At 34.6% G+C, this 15,823-nt stretch overlaps 1 protein-coding gene across 1 annotated transcript; it reads left to right on the forward strand.

The window, feature by feature from the left end:
- The first annotated feature begins 9,631 nt into the window (after positions 1-9,631).
- On the forward strand, positions 9,632-10,820 carry LOC131151437 (uncharacterized). The gene is made up of 2 exons (XM_058102682.1): positions 9,632-9,817; positions 9,855-10,820. The coding sequence occupies exons 1-2, from the start codon at positions 9,632-9,634 to the stop codon at positions 10,818-10,820; spliced, it is 1,152 nt and encodes a 383-aa protein (XP_057958665.1).
- Positions 10,821-15,823: the final 5,003 nt, after the last annotated feature.

The raw sequence follows: 15,823 nt of genomic DNA on the forward strand, positions 1-15,823 counted from the left end.
GTGGTTTGCTAATTTGTGCGGTGCACATATAATAAGATTAACGTTGAACCTTTTTCTGTCACAATGATGTTAGCGGTGTGATGTTCGGATGATATATATATATTATTTTTTATTAGTAGACAAAATTTATTTTAATCATTCTACTTTTAATTAGTTCAATCAATTAATAACTCATACTTAATGATTTTATGCAATTTTTTGTCATTGTAATTGAATCTAAAAATATTAGTGGATGTATCTTTTATATATATATATATATATATATATATATATATATATATATATATTATAAATATTGAAACTTCATGTTTTATTTTTAATGTTCATATTTTTTTAACGGACTCTTAATAAATATTAGCGATACATCTAATATCAATACCATATTATATATATATTAAAACTAATTACACTTCTAATGAAGAATAGTTAAGAAGCAATGGTTTATGCTTTGGAATCCACCGATCACAATATATCATATTAGTACTTGGACCATAAAAGTAAGATGTGTAAGTTGATTTGGGCCCCAATTATGTGGGTTGACTAATTCATTGGACGGTTTCTATCCTCCAATTTATAAGTATAATTAAATTATTTTAGATGACAACTTTAACTACATAAAAAAATTAACTTATAACTTTACTCTTATTTTACTTTATTTACAATTTTTTGATTTTTTTTTTGTTTTTTAAAAAAACTTAGATTATACCTTATACAATTAGTCTCCTTTAAAAGGTCTTTAAAAAATGTACTGAAAAATTGTATAATGTTGGAATACCTTTGGAGAGAAAAAGAAGTGTCAGAGTAAGTGATTATCCTATAGAGAATCATTTAGTATCATTTTTCAGAAGTGAGAACACTGGATAGATTCCTCTTGTGGTTGTGCATAGAAGAATAGAATAGGGAAGAAAGAGAGCCATATCCCATGTGGCCTCGTGGTTGATCAAAATCAAATATCCACTACAATATAAATAATCATAGCCTAGTTACACTGATTTGGATAAAAAATTTTACTTCAAAAAAGGAAAAGGAAGGAAAGTAAGAAAAAAAAATTCATCTTTTTCACTATATTTTCTCTTTATGTCAAATACTATTAAAAATAAAAAATTTGCTCTAATATGACTAAAAATTGAGAAAAATCAATCTTAAGGATGTATAAAATTAAAATCTTGTTAGTTTGTAGGCATTAATATATATATATATATATATATATGTTCATATTTAATTTAATTAGCCATAAATAAAATAATTTGAATTATGACCAGCTAGATATTTGAATTGTAGAACTTAAAAATATATGATGTTTGTACTTAATTTATTTAGTCAAAACTAAATAAATTTATTACTAATTATATATATATATATATATAAGTCCATATTTAATTTAATTAGCCATAAATAAAATAATTTGGATTATGACTAGCTATATATTTGAATTGTAGAACTTTAAAATCTATGATGTTTGTACTTAATTTATTTAGTCAAAACTAAATAAATTTATTACTAATTAAAAGAGAAGCCACACATGGATCTAGTCTTCACTCTTTGTAATTTTTGTAATTGAAAAATATCAATAAGTTTTGGATTGTATATATGCAATTTATTCCTGACTCAAACATTCATCATTCATAATCAAAATTACGCTCATAAAGATTGGATATGAGTTGACCCTCTGACATAATTAAATTTGTCACCCAAAATATCCGCATTGTCTAATTTGCGAATACGCTCTTCAAGCCCTCAAATCGATAGATCTACTTTTAGAGAGATCGAATCAGAGGAATTTCTTCTTTATTTTTTTTCATTGTAAAATCTATAGATATTGTACCCATTATTTCAAAATTAAATATTTGTATAGAATTTTCTTGTCTTAAGTTTAGGGTACGAATTTTGTTGTTACCAATTTTTGGCATGCCCGGTGGGACTACGCTACCTTTCATCTCTTTTTCCTTTATAATAAACATTTAATTCCACTTTCTCAAATATATCAATACCAGATTCTGGTCTGGGGTGTATGCCAGCGGATGGGAGTGTATTTGCATGGTGATCCCCATTAATAAGAAAGTCAAACAATGGTGGACAAGGCTTAGAGAAAATGCAAAGATTCATTGAAAATGCAGAGTCGCCACTTTTACTATTTTTTTAGTTAGCAAAAACAAAGGAAAAAACCTAAAAAGCTATGTGATACAGAGAACAAGGGTTTGAGAGTACATTTGAATATAGGGAAGGTGGTAGATTAACCATTTTCTAATGTGGATTAGCCAACCAACACCCTACCAACACATGCATGTTCCAAGAACTACTACCGCAATGTGTGTATGTGTGTCTTAACTAAGAATAAAAGAAAGAAAAGAAAAAAGGTAACTCCTTTTTCAAATCATTTAGTGAAGTATCATTGTCTAAAAGTCCAAACAACAAAGCTAAAAGCCTTGACATGCTCTTGTTGGCAAAGGGGAATTTGACCTCAAATAACCCTAAATTTTGAGGGAAAAAAATTTAAAAGAAGAAATGATGAAAAAGGTTTTGCTTGATTGCCATGGATGATTTAAAAGATGACCCTTTTATTTTGAAGTTAAGACTTGGAGAAGGTCAACATCAAAATATCTTATTTCAATCGGGGACTAGATGAGACAAATGAAATTATTGATTGAATTTCGAATTGATGGAAATTGTAGTCCCAGTCTCATGATTGAAATTAAAGAGTTTAATGCTGACATGGCTAGAAATCTCCTAATTGACATTAGGTTTTAATAGGAAGTTGAAGTCAATCAATCATTAAAAGATTTGAAAAAGGCTTTTGATTGGCAATCATGATTGAATGTGGTTGAAGTTAATCATTAATGAAGGTTTAAAAATCTCCAAACTCATAATCAAGGTTTTAATATTTTGATTGAGTCAACTCTTTAATTAAAGATCTAAAAACCCTTAATTGGCAATTGGGGTTTTAATGTCTAATTGAATTCAACCTTTAATTGAAAATTTGAAAATCTCTAACTGACAATTAGAGTTTTAATGTCTGATTGGGATCAGCCCTTTAATTAGAGATTTGAAAATCCCTAATTGATAATTAGAGTTTTATGTCTGATTGGATTCAATCCTCTAACTAATTGAATATTTGAATATCCCTAATTGATCATCAAGGTTTTAATGGTTGAGGATTTGAAAACTTCCTAATTGACAATCGGGGTTTTGATGATTTGGTTGAGTATTTTTAATTGGGCAATCAACATTTATGAAAAAATTGGACATTTTGGAAAAGAAGGAAAAATTCCTTTTGAGTTGAAATACTTGACAAGACTAGGAACATTTTTTAAAAACTTTCTAAAATCATCACAAACCTTAGGAAGAAAGAACTTGAATGTTCTTTTAAAAAATGAAAGTTTTTGAAAATGGAAATTCCAAGTTTTCTCTTGACTTATCAATCCTATGATACAAGCACCAACTCCCATTCAACTGTACAAGCTTAAGTAAGAGCACTTGTCTCTTGCTTAGGGTCGAAAGGAGAAAAGTCCCCTTATGGTGAGATTTCCCCTTTCATCTCATCATTAGCCGGGTTGACATGTCCTAAATTACCCTTGGAGACACCTTAGAGTGTAATGTCAAGGAATACGAGCATATTGAATATGCATAAGTAATCTAAACATCAACAATAATCATACCACCAAATTTATATTAGACCGTTGATAACTTGAACCTTGATTACATACGATCTTAGTGAGAGCCTTCAGTGGGATTTCACATAGCATGAGGCATGATAACTCATTACATTTGTGCATGCCACTATGTTCACCAAAAGAGATTATTCTTCCATGCTTCTCTCTGTACTACCATTGTACCTTATTGATGTCTCTTTTATTCATTCAAAGGGGAAATCTACAAAATAGCTTGTTTGATCAAAACATATAGTTAAAGATGTTAGCCTTGGGGGCTACATAATCATAAATTATATATTTCAATGATATTAACCTATTTGTTGTTCCTGGTGCATTCCATCTTTGCAGATCATGTTTAGTACAAGTTGAAGTGACAAATATAAAAAGCGCTGGATCGAATGCAAAGATTGGATTGAGTTGACGTCGAGATGGAAAGATTAAAAGAACATTCACTCGGAAGGACTCAAGCACCCAAGGAAGATTAATGTTAAATTGTTTATTTGTAATGGGGTATGTTTGAGGTAGCATATTTTGTAACTCTTGTAGTTTTGTTTCTTGTATGATTTCTCAGTAAAAGTTGAGCAATTACACATGCATACTAGAACACATGAGCTTATAAGATTTCACATTAAGTCACAAACTCAACTTTCATGATTTTCAAAGTTAATTCAAAAAGTTTGTCGAATCAATCATAAACTCAATTCTATTTTCCAAAGGGATAAGTTTTCAACATCTTGGTTTCATAATCATATTCACACTTGGTCCCAGTCTTATCAAAGCATTGTTAATGTCCTAAAGCTTCAAAGAAGCCATATACCTTTTATAAAGGACATTTTAAGCATACAAGATATCAAATGATCTTTCAAATATGTTTTCATAAATCAAGATATCTTATATTTAAGTGGAAACTCACTTGGACAAGTTTTGTTCTTTATTAGACTTAATATATTTCATAAAATTTTGTCCAAGAATGTTTTAAATGATTGAAAGGCTTTTTGATTGGGTTTAAAACCTCAGTTATGTACCTATCAAATTTCCTAAACACCCTTTGGTATTTGGGGCATTACTTTTACTAGAAAAGTCCAAAAAGCACAATCTTGTTGTCCTTGGAAAGGTAAGAAAAAATCTCACAACTTTTATGTTATTACTTTTTCTGATTCAGGACACTTGTTGACTAGTGGGTGCATCTAGTCGAACAGTACATGCAGAATGTTAATGATTGCTAGTGGAATGCTGCTAGTTGACTAGTACAAGGGACTAGTCGACTAGTGGGTGTGCCTAGTGATCAATGCGTGGGACTAGTCGACTAGTGGTCTCGAGCCAAACGCAATAACTATTAGAAATTGGTTAGTTTTGTTTGGCAATTGCTCCCAATAGTTTAATAACAGCTAGTTGGGTGTTTTGGCTATAAATACAAGTTTATAGACTTGTTTAGCATGGTTTTGAAGGTTTTTTATCGTCTTAGTCAATCATATCTCTGGATTACAAAACTTAACACTTTGCACTTTGCATATTCGTCTTTTATTACAGGTGCTCATTCTCTTTTACTCACTAATTGTGTTTGATTCATTACATAAGAGAGTAGTGTGAGATTGTGTTGTAATTATTATCAACTCATTTGAGGAGTATCCTTTTTTTATTTGCATCATCTTATTAGGTTCTTTGTGAACCATTTGTTCAAGGCTCTTTGTGAGAAAGGTAGGGATTTGTGTTAACTTTACTCTAATCCCAATAGGGGAGTGAATTGGTATTTTAAAATTTAATCCCTTAGGTCAATCAACTAACAACAGTATTACACAAGTCTAGGGTCAATCTAGAGCGTATGAAATAAATCAATATAAATGTTCAGAAAAAATTTAACTACACAAGTAATTTAACTAAGTAGGCACAAGAAAGCAGTAAATAGAATCGACACCAAAAATGTTATCGAGGTTCAGCAAACTGCCTACATCCCTGCCTTGACTCACAAGCATAAGGATTACACTATAAGCTCACTTAACCGGTGGAGCTACACCTAATACACTAGGTCAATTAGTGGGGCTGACCTCAACCTACATAATCAATCCTTTCGGGCTAGATTAATCCCCCCTCAGGTCACGATTGGAATACAACAGTATTTCTTAATAATAAACTGGGTACAGTGATTATGTTTCTCAATCAAGCAGATATGTACCAAATGTAATTAATAAACCACACATCAACAATATAGGAAATTGTAAGCTTAGTGATGTGATTTTATGCAAGCAAACACTCAACAATGTATAATCACAAATATGCTCAAGAGTGTTTAAACAAGCTATTTTTTTGAAACAAGATATAACAATCTGAATAATAGATTAGGGTTTCAAAAATGCTGATCAAATATTCAAACTAACTCAAAATATTTTCTTCAATGAAATAAGCACAAGAGTTGTTTGAAAAATATAGCTTGTAAAATACTTTACACACAAAAATTATAGCTATAGGAATCTTGCAATAACAATGTTAAGATCCTCAAGCTAATGAGCTTTTCTCAACACTAGATTTATCAAATTAAATCTGTGGAATAACTCTTGCTTAACTCTCAAAAATCAATAACAATCAACAAGCAAAATAATGAGAGTATTAAGCAATCAACAATGAAGCAATAACACAATAGAAACTCTCATAATATTAGGATCGATCAAAGGAATGAGTGTGTGAGAGTATTTGAAGTAGTATAGGCAAAATAAGCTTTTTGAGTTTGGGAGAATTTTTCACTAATGATCTTACTAATTAATTGTTAATCCTTGCAAATGAGCCCCTATATATAGAAGTAGGCTAAATTATGACCGTTTAGGACATAGAGGTCTTTATTAGAATTTTTTTAAAACCAATTAGAAAAAATAACTCTGTTTAATTAATTTTAACCTCGATAAAAAATGGAACAACCTGAGAGTTTCAGGTGCCTGATGCAAGATTCAGGTGCCCGAATAGACACAGTCCAAAAAGGTTTTTTGGAGATTTGGGTGCCCATTTCTGGGCTCGATTTGCCGAACCAAGGTGTTTCCCTAAAAGGTCCGCAGTTCGGGTGCCCAATCTAAGATTCAACTTGCCAATTTAAAAGTTCAGTTTGCCGAGTGAGATTTGAACGCTAAGGTTTGGGTTGCCGAGTTGGTGAGACACATTAGCATAAGGTTCAGTTGCCCGTGGACAGTGCGGTCATTTAAGTTCGGCCACCCAAATCCAAGTCAACATGTTGACTTGTCCACGGTTTGGTTGCCCGAGGTGTTTTGGACACCAAGGGTTTGGGCACCCGACCTCTCACAAAACTTTGTGTTTTTGTCCTATTTACTTCAATTTGCTCCCCTGATAACATAAGTGATCATGGGGACTTACTAATGTGTTTGTGCAAGGACCTAAGGTCTTTGAGCTTTACAGTATCCTACATGCATGACATGCAGAGATTATTACATACTTTTTTCCTATAATTACTATTTCAAACCTGAATAGAATAATAATATAAATTACAACAAAAGAATATCTTCAGAGTCTTTAGACTTTACTTCATGTGCCATCAATTGATCTGCTAATATATACCTACACATAAACTAGATAGCCATCAAATACTTGAGTATTTGTCATTATCAAAAGTTGGAATAACCTATGACGCCAATAATTTGTACCTGAGTGTCGGGATTTATTCCCGAGTTGTAAGGCTTCTTCGCCAATGAAGGAGTATCCTTAGTGGATTGTGTAATCCTTAGCTTGGTGTCGAACCACGTAAAATCCATGTGTTGAGCTTCTTTCTCCTTACTCTTTATTATTTGTCTTGTGCTTGATTTATTTTATCTATTCTGATATAATTACTTGAATCTTTCCAAGACAAATATTTTGTAAAGAAAGTCGATAATACGCGAAAAGAGTCCATTCACCCCTCTATGACTCTATATACTCCTGGGTGGGATGCTTAACAAAAGATAAGATGACTCTAATATCCTTTGAAGCCTCCTTCCCCCTTAGGTCTTTTGCTTAGCAATATAGGGGATGAGGGTCGTTGCTCTGCTTCCCTACCTGGTTAGTATGGACCGTTTATGAGTCTATTATACTTCGTCAGGGAAAGGAGTCTGTTAATGTTGATAAGGACCAAGATGTTAGCAAGAAAGTGGGTCTAAAGGTTGAGGCTCCAGAGACAATGTGGGTTCAGTTGAGCTTGTTAAGGAAAAGGTGCAGGATTCTTTAGAGGAGGATGTATTAGAGCAATGAAAATACCAAAATAAACAAGTTTGAATTAAAACTTCGACTATTCGACTGATGCCTACTGTTGTCTTCCTCATAGAACCTAATTCCAAACCTCCTTACAACTGATTTCCATTGCAACATTAACTATTGCATGTTACTATCTTCTTCACAAACCTGATCCCCCTCACAGATGATCACCATTGTAGCTTTGGCTACTATTAATAAACCTAAACTTGAGCTCCCTCACAGCTGATTTCCATTGCAACTTCGACTGCTGCCTACCAATGTTCTCCTCGCAAAACCTAAACTGGCTCCCTCATAGTTGATTGTCATTGTAGCTTTAGCTATTGTCTACTACTATCCTCCTCAATAACATAAACCCGAGATTCCTCACATCAGATTTCTATTACATCTTTGGCTACTGCCTATTGCTATCTTCCTCACAAAACCTAAAGATGAGCCCACAGTTGATTGTCGTTGTAGCTTCGACTGCTGCCTGCTGGTATCAGTAAACTCTCTTTTCACATCAAAACATAAGTCCAAACACAAATCAAAACCTAAATATTACACCCAAGAGGCATCTAAACCTAATAAGACTCAAATAAAATTTACAAAGTCTTACCTTATGCAAGACTGGATCAAACTCAATCTATAGCGAATCACACCCATAAGCCTTGGCAATTCTTCTTTCTCCTCTTCCTTGTTTTAGTCGGTAACCTCTTTTTCTTTTTTTCTTTTTTTTTTTTATCATCTTCTTGTATGAGTAGTTGAAACCTTGACTTTGGTCCCCTTTTTTATTTTTCTTTTCTCCTCTCTAGGATTTATCCTAGTTGGCCAAGAATCCCTCTCTTATTTTAATTTTAATTTTTTCTCTTTTCTCTTGCTCTCCTATTTTCTACATAAAATCTTTCACTGGGTCTCTTTTCTCTATTTTGTCTTCTCTCCCCTTTCTATGTAAGTTATCTTATATCCTTGCCCCGTAGATCCCCTTTCTATTTATTGGCAATAAGGAGATAAGGCTCCTCTTAAAAAATAAAATAATGCCAAGAGGGTTTCTATGGGCAAGGATAATTACTTCCTTGCCCCTCAAGGCTAATAAGAGTGGTCTTTGGCCCTTGGGGGCCCAATAATGCTTATTTAAATTGCACGGAGCCTTCTTATGACCCTCATTGAGGCCCGTGAAGGTCTAAAGAAGTCTATATAGGCCTTGAGAGGCCCTATAAGGCCAACAGGGCCCAACTAAGTTGCAATGAGCCTAGAGAGGCATTAGGAGGTGCTAAAAGGCCCTGAGAAACCATGAAAAGCCCCTAAGAAGCCTTAAGAGATTCTTAAAGGCTCTGAACCGCAGAGAAAGCTCCCTAAAAAGTCTTAAACCTCCCTTAAGTCCAAAGGCTAATTTAAATAAGCCATTGGGTCAAAATTGGGCATCCAAACCTACCCCTATTTAACTAATATCTTTGTATGAAGGCCTTAGACAAAGAAAGAAATGCCCCACTTTGACCTGCCAATCAAAACCAAGAAAAAACCACAAGCTAGCAAAGCTATGTCACTTATGAGCATTAATGGCCTACCTCAAATGAAACAGGAATATGGTAGCACAATTATAGGTAAGCCCAAAAAATTAAAATATGTATGAAAAAAATTGGGAGCCATTGGATACAACGAGGCTAAAGTTATGTGCAAAAAGTGTTTAAATCAAGGGTCATTACATGTGGTTCAGCAAGACCTGTGTGCAAAAATTGGAAACTCAGAGCCACTACATGCACCTGTTGGTATGAAATATGGAATTCAAGAACTATTGCATGCCCTATGTATGCAAAGACGTGGATTTGATTGATGGAAGACTAGTTTACATAGATGATAATTCAAGAATCATTGATGATCATGTCAAAGAAAGAATGCATGCTTTCAAGTCACTGGCTAGGGCATTCCTAGGGTCTGCATCAATGCAGGACTCACTGAACAATGTGATGTCCTCTTCCGCAGGTGGAGAATGTTCTCCAGTTGTTTGTTTCAATAAACGGGATTGAAAGAGAGCCCATTACTATAAAGTCACTCACCAAAGTGTGCAACTTTCTAAACATTTCTGCACAACAAAGGAAGTTGGTGCGTCTCACGGTATGCCCACAGGTCACACAACACCGGGTATGGACAGGAGCACTAGAGGAAATACTAAAGGGCTTGAAATCTGATATGGAGTCTTTGACTCATCAGTTGTTCAGCCAAGGTACCCAGATGGGTCACCAAATAGTCTCTAGCTGTCTAAAGTTTTTGGATGGCAAAGCCATTTCCTATGACCCTGACTCCACTTCGTGGATGCGCCTTGCACCTGCAAAAATAGTTGATTCCCCTGCTAATAAATGTGAAGAAGTTCTTGATATGTTTAATGATCTCATCAAATCTTTAAGAAATGAAGAAGAGTTACAGTTTCATGTGTCAAAGCTTGAGGTCATGAAAGAAGGGCTTGCTCAGATCAAGGATGTGTTAATAGATAGAAATATTGGATACAAGGAGGCTCGACATCAAGAGAGCCTAGTGCAAAAGAAGCTTTCCAAGACATTAGGTCATTCATCCAGATGTTTGTTCACACTTCTGCAATATTACCTCTGTGGCAGTATTACAGATATTGAAGTAGAAATATGTGGCGGGGTTTATAGGGTAGGGATGGATAGGTATTGCTTGTGCATGGGAAGGATTTTAACTTCTAACCAGGAGAAGATGGTTTTGAGTGGGGTTAAGCAGTTGGACAGGGCTCTAGGGCTTTTCAAGTTTATATGGGAGACAGCAAGGATGAAAGGAGTTTTAGAGCTGCAAGGCCATTTATGGTGCGTTGGTGCGGAGAAGAAGACAATTGCATATAAAGGAAATAAGTTTTTTGTACATGCAATTACTCTCTGTTCAAAGGACTGCAGGATGGAGTTCGAAGAGCATTTTACTAGTAGACAATGGATGATGATCACTGAAAGCTAGTAAAAAATCCAGGCATGTTATCTAACTCTACCAATTGAATTGATATTCATTTATAAACATATCGTTATCTAACTCTACTAGTTGAATTGATATTCATCCATAAGCTTAGCAAATGCACTAATATCATTCTTTGTTCTAATTACATGACTTTATAACAAATTTTTTCATTAATGTATCAGAATGGTGCAACACAATCAAAGAGCAGAATTCTATCACAAAACCTCTTTTTGACACTAATGTTTGAATTGTTTCTTTGCTTATGAGCAACACTGAAACTGTGACACCACAGTGTAGATATTTAGCTTTAATTTTCATATTTATTAATTATTATAAACTAAACAAAATGTGAAAAAAAAAAATAACGATGGATAAAACTGGATAGATGTTATAAAAATGAAACATCTACTGCTACAAATATCATTTCAAAAGTGTTAGAGAGGTCTATAGAATTATCAGTATCACCTACACCATCCAAAGAGTGCCGGGAAGATTCGATGAAACATAAACAAAAGCATAAAATCCAAATAAGAATCACAATCACAGCAAATCTAAAATCCTAACTCTGGGAGCACCAGGAAAACCCCCTAAGATTTGAAATATCAAAGAACAACAATGACACTTCTTTTAGTCCAATTAGGCAATTATTGTTGGAGGCTTAAGTTGTGCAAAGCCTCCAATGGTACTGAGACCATAAAACATAGTAGAGCCAATTATAAAATCTGAAATACCTAGAAGGTGTTTTTGATTATATGTAGTACTCGATCTATCAATACCTTTCTTTTATGTAACTTCTGAACTTATACAGCTGCCCCTACCATTTTATTGGATTTAGGACAAATTCATTAATACTGATAACTTAATTCGGTAACTAATTAGATGAAGAAGAGATAGAAACAGAGATTGATGTCTACTCCAATCATGTTCTGTAGAAACTCTCAGATCAACCATTCATTGCATTTTGACCATTCCATCCTGATTTAAACCGATTTCAACCATGTATGTCTTGCTGTGTGTCTCCATGGAGGGAAAGTCATTGACAGTAACCCATATTTTGAATCCTATAAAGTTTTGTATTCAATCTTATGATGAATGTGATTTTAGTTAAGCTATCTAAAATTAAAATCTTACAAATAATCTAACCCCATGTTTGAGAATTTGGAAATTTTAGTCCTGAGATTTAGATTTGTATGAATTTGTACAAAACTTTCTACTATCATGTATTACACTATCCAAATGCTCACAAATTCAAATTCAAGACTTGAAAAATCCATGCTTCTAAACATAATCTAAAAATATTTTTTTACCAGGTTACAATTAAGAACCACATTAATTATTAAATAGCATATTAGGCAACCTTACTAAATCTAATGTATCTCATTTTTATAGTCCACTACTAGTCTTAAAAATGTAAAAAATTATAGTTTTTAGATCATCTACTAGTAGTTCGATACGCGTGTGTGCATGTGTGTGTAATAATCCTATTTAATTATCAAATAACAATCAATTGAATTATCAAAAACCACATAATATTTAATTAAGGTAAGGCTTAATAACAAAATATGGACCTTAGAAAAGGTAAGGCTTAATAACAAAAGAAATCAAGCACTTAAACAAAAGTAGAAATTAAAATTTAAACTTTTAACTTGTTGCAATTTAATTAAGACCTAAACTATCATTAGGTTTGTAATGTGGAACCATCTAATGGTTGTTAAATCTTTGGTAGAATTTTTACATGTTAAATACACACTATTCAGTGAGAGCTTATTTAAGGCTTTGATGAATATAGACTATAAAATGTAAGGTCAATTGTTCGAGTTGGTGTGGGCAGAGAATAGAGAAGTTATTTGTGCAGAATTCAATTTTCCAAGTAAATTGAATTTGGAAGCAAAGTTGTATTTCTTCTTGACGTCTCTAACAAAGTTTAACCTTGTTCAATATTGTAATATCTTGGCTAAGTAAACCTTCACTAATTCGTGCTCATTTTAACGCATGTTAAATGAATTATTCATATGCAACACTAATTTTAGTGTTAAGAGTTTTAATTACAACTTTCATAAAACGCACAGGATTTCTTTTTTTTCCACGATCAGGCCCAAAGGTTGTGTATAAGGTTATCTAGTTCCCACACCAGGTAGTTTTGGAACATCAAATATACTTAGGAAAAAAGTTTAGAGTATCAGCAAATTAGCTTAACCTTTCACATTAACAAACATTGATGTGGCCACATGCAATTTTAGAAAGAGGTTTCCACAATTGAATTGGAAGCTTCATTTATATTTTACTATCGCAGCAAATTTGAATCAATTTTGTTGATGCAAACGCATAGCGGAAACTAAACCATCGAACTCGAAACAAGCAATGCAAACACTCAGTGATGAACAATACGAAAATAGCAATCAATCACAAAGAATAAACAAAAGGAATAATCAAACACACGAAATTTACGTGATTCAACAATTTGCTTACGTGCACGAGAGCAAGGATTGAATAATTTACTATCACAATGTCAAGCTTACTTCTAGGGTTACAAATATTGATTAAATACGAACCCTAAGCATACAGGAACCTTAGAACCTATTTAAATCATCGTTGTAGTAATTCCTAGAGAAAAATCCTCCAATCTCCTTAATCTACTCATGTCCCGATTAAAAAATCGTAACTTGTGCCGAACAAAACTATCAACGATTTCAGTCAATCTATCGACGGTTTTAGGTAGAGAGCTGAATCCTATACACTAAACTGAAATCGTTGATGGTTATTAGGAAACTGTCAACACTTAGTGCAACTAGCTTCCTTGTTCTTCACATCATGATGTTTTTCCGGTACATGCGTTCCACTCAATATGAGCCGCATCTCCAACAACCTCCACCTTGGGGAATATTCACCACTTAGGATAAATCCAAAAGCATACCCAGTGCTCCACCAGGGACCATAGATTGGGACCGTCTCCCATCTAGCACTTGGAGACATTGATAAAGTCCAATAAATACTTGAACTTGTCCGTTGTAACAGACATTGTCAACATATCAACTACAATGTCAGATGTGTAAACCTTCTCAAGTAAAAGTTCACCTAAAGCAATAAGTTTTTTGACCCTATAAAACCTTACATCAATGTGATTTGTGCTCGCATGATACACTTGATTCTTCGCCAAGTAAATGGAACTCTGACTATCACACTGCAGCTAAACTCCACCTTGCTGGATACCCAGCTCCTTGACCAATCACGTGAGCCACAACGCTTCCTTGGCAGCCTTAGCCACTGTCATGTACTATGATTCAGAAGTAAAATAAGGCAACGAGTGACTGTACCATAGACCTCCAACAAATAAGTCCTCCCATAAGGGTAAATATGTATTTTGTGGTAGAGCTCCTATCAGCCAAGTCTCATGCGTAGTCAGCATCCACGTATGCTACCACTGATAGATCACTCTATTGTCTATTGAACATGATGTCATATTCGATTGTACCCCTCAAGTACCTACGAATCCACTTGATCGCATCCCAACGAAGTCGACCTAGATTCGAAAATAACTTGCTCACCATGCTGACAGCCTGTGTTATATTGTACATACCATGACATACATCAAACACTCCACTGCACTAGCATAGGGGACTTTCGACATATTACTTACCTCATCATCTGTCCTTGGGCATTGAGTGGTAGACAGCCTGAAATGACTCGTCATCGATGTGTTAACCGGTTTAGCATTAACCTTGCTAAACCTCTCCAGCACCTTCTCCAGATAGCTACCCTGAGATAACTATAGTTTCCCTGAAGCTCTTTCCTTGCGAATCTCCATGCCAAGAATTCTCTTGGTTGTACTCAAGTGTTTCATATTGAACTCTTTTCCGTACAAAGTCTTTAACTGATTTACGCCAGTCATGTCTTTAGCAGCAATCAGCATGTTGTCAATGTACATCAACAAAATATGAGAACTGTCCTTAAGACTTCTCACATAGACGCCGCAATCGTATTCACACCTCATATAGCCAATACAGATCATATAGGTGTCAAACCTTTTGTACCACTGCCTTGGAGACTATTTCAACTCGTAAAGTGATTTCTTCAGTTTATAAACTAAGAGCTCTTGTCCAGGTTGGCAAAACCCTTCTGGTTGTGTCATGTAAATCAGTTCTTCTAGATCTCCGTTGAGGAACACTATATTTACGTCTTTCTACTCCAAATGCATATCATGTTATGCCACCAGTCCCAACACTATCCTGATGGAAGTGTGCCTAGCCACAGTGGATAATATTTCTTCATAATCAACTCATTTCCTTTACAAGTATCCCTTTGCTACCAAGCGAGTCTTGTACTTTTCTCTTTCCTTTTCTGAAATTGTTTCTTTCTTCATGTGTACCCTCTTACATCCAACTATCCTCTTCCCAACAATAAGCTCCATCAAGTCCCACGCCTAGTTCTTATGCAACGATTCAATCTCCTTCACCATAACGCCCATCCAGCTACCTTTCTCTTAGTTGTGCACGACCTTTTGAAACGTAGCAGGATCCCCACTGCTAGTGATAAGCACATAAGACACCAAATCGTCAAAATAGTACTTGGGGGGTGGCCTGACAATGTGTCTAGGTCTGTCTACGACTATACTGAGATGCGGTTGCCGATCATCTGAATTAAAACTCCCTGTGTTCTAAACCTTGTCATCTCCACCCTGAGTTTCTGACTCCACTTGTACTACCAGCTAATCTCTCAAGCTAGAACTCCCTGCATTTCTTCCTTGAGTCTCCAACTCCATGAATCGCATGTTGTTTGTTGCTGCTATTTTTAGGCACATGTTTCTCTATTTCCTCTTGAGTATGCTGCAACATGGCTTTCTCATCGAAAACCACGTCTCTACTAAACACCACTTGTTTGTCACTGGATCCCACAACTTGAACCCTTTCACGCCTTTCTGATATCTCAGAAAGGTGCATCGTCTAGATTTCGCCTCAAGTTTTGATCTCTTCTTACTAGGAATATGCGCATAGGCTAAACACTCAAAC

The sequence above is a fragment of the Malania oleifera genome, chromosome 3, assembly GCF_029873635.1.
Source record: "Malania oleifera isolate guangnan ecotype guangnan chromosome 3, ASM2987363v1, whole genome shotgun sequence".
Taxonomy (NCBI): Eukaryota; Viridiplantae; Streptophyta; class Magnoliopsida; order Santalales; family Ximeniaceae; genus Malania; species Malania oleifera.

What these genes read in the sequence shown, in the direction of transcription:
- LOC131151437 (XM_058102682.1), top strand. Translation starts at nt 9,632, where the DNA reads ATGGAATTCAAGAACTATTGCATGCCCTATGTATGCAAAGACGTGGAT. An exon ending in TGCAGGACTCACTGAACAAT is followed by an intron (nt 9,818 to 9,854) that starts GTGATGTCCTCT and finishes AATGTTCTCCAG; the next exon opens with TTGTTTGTTTCAATAAACGG.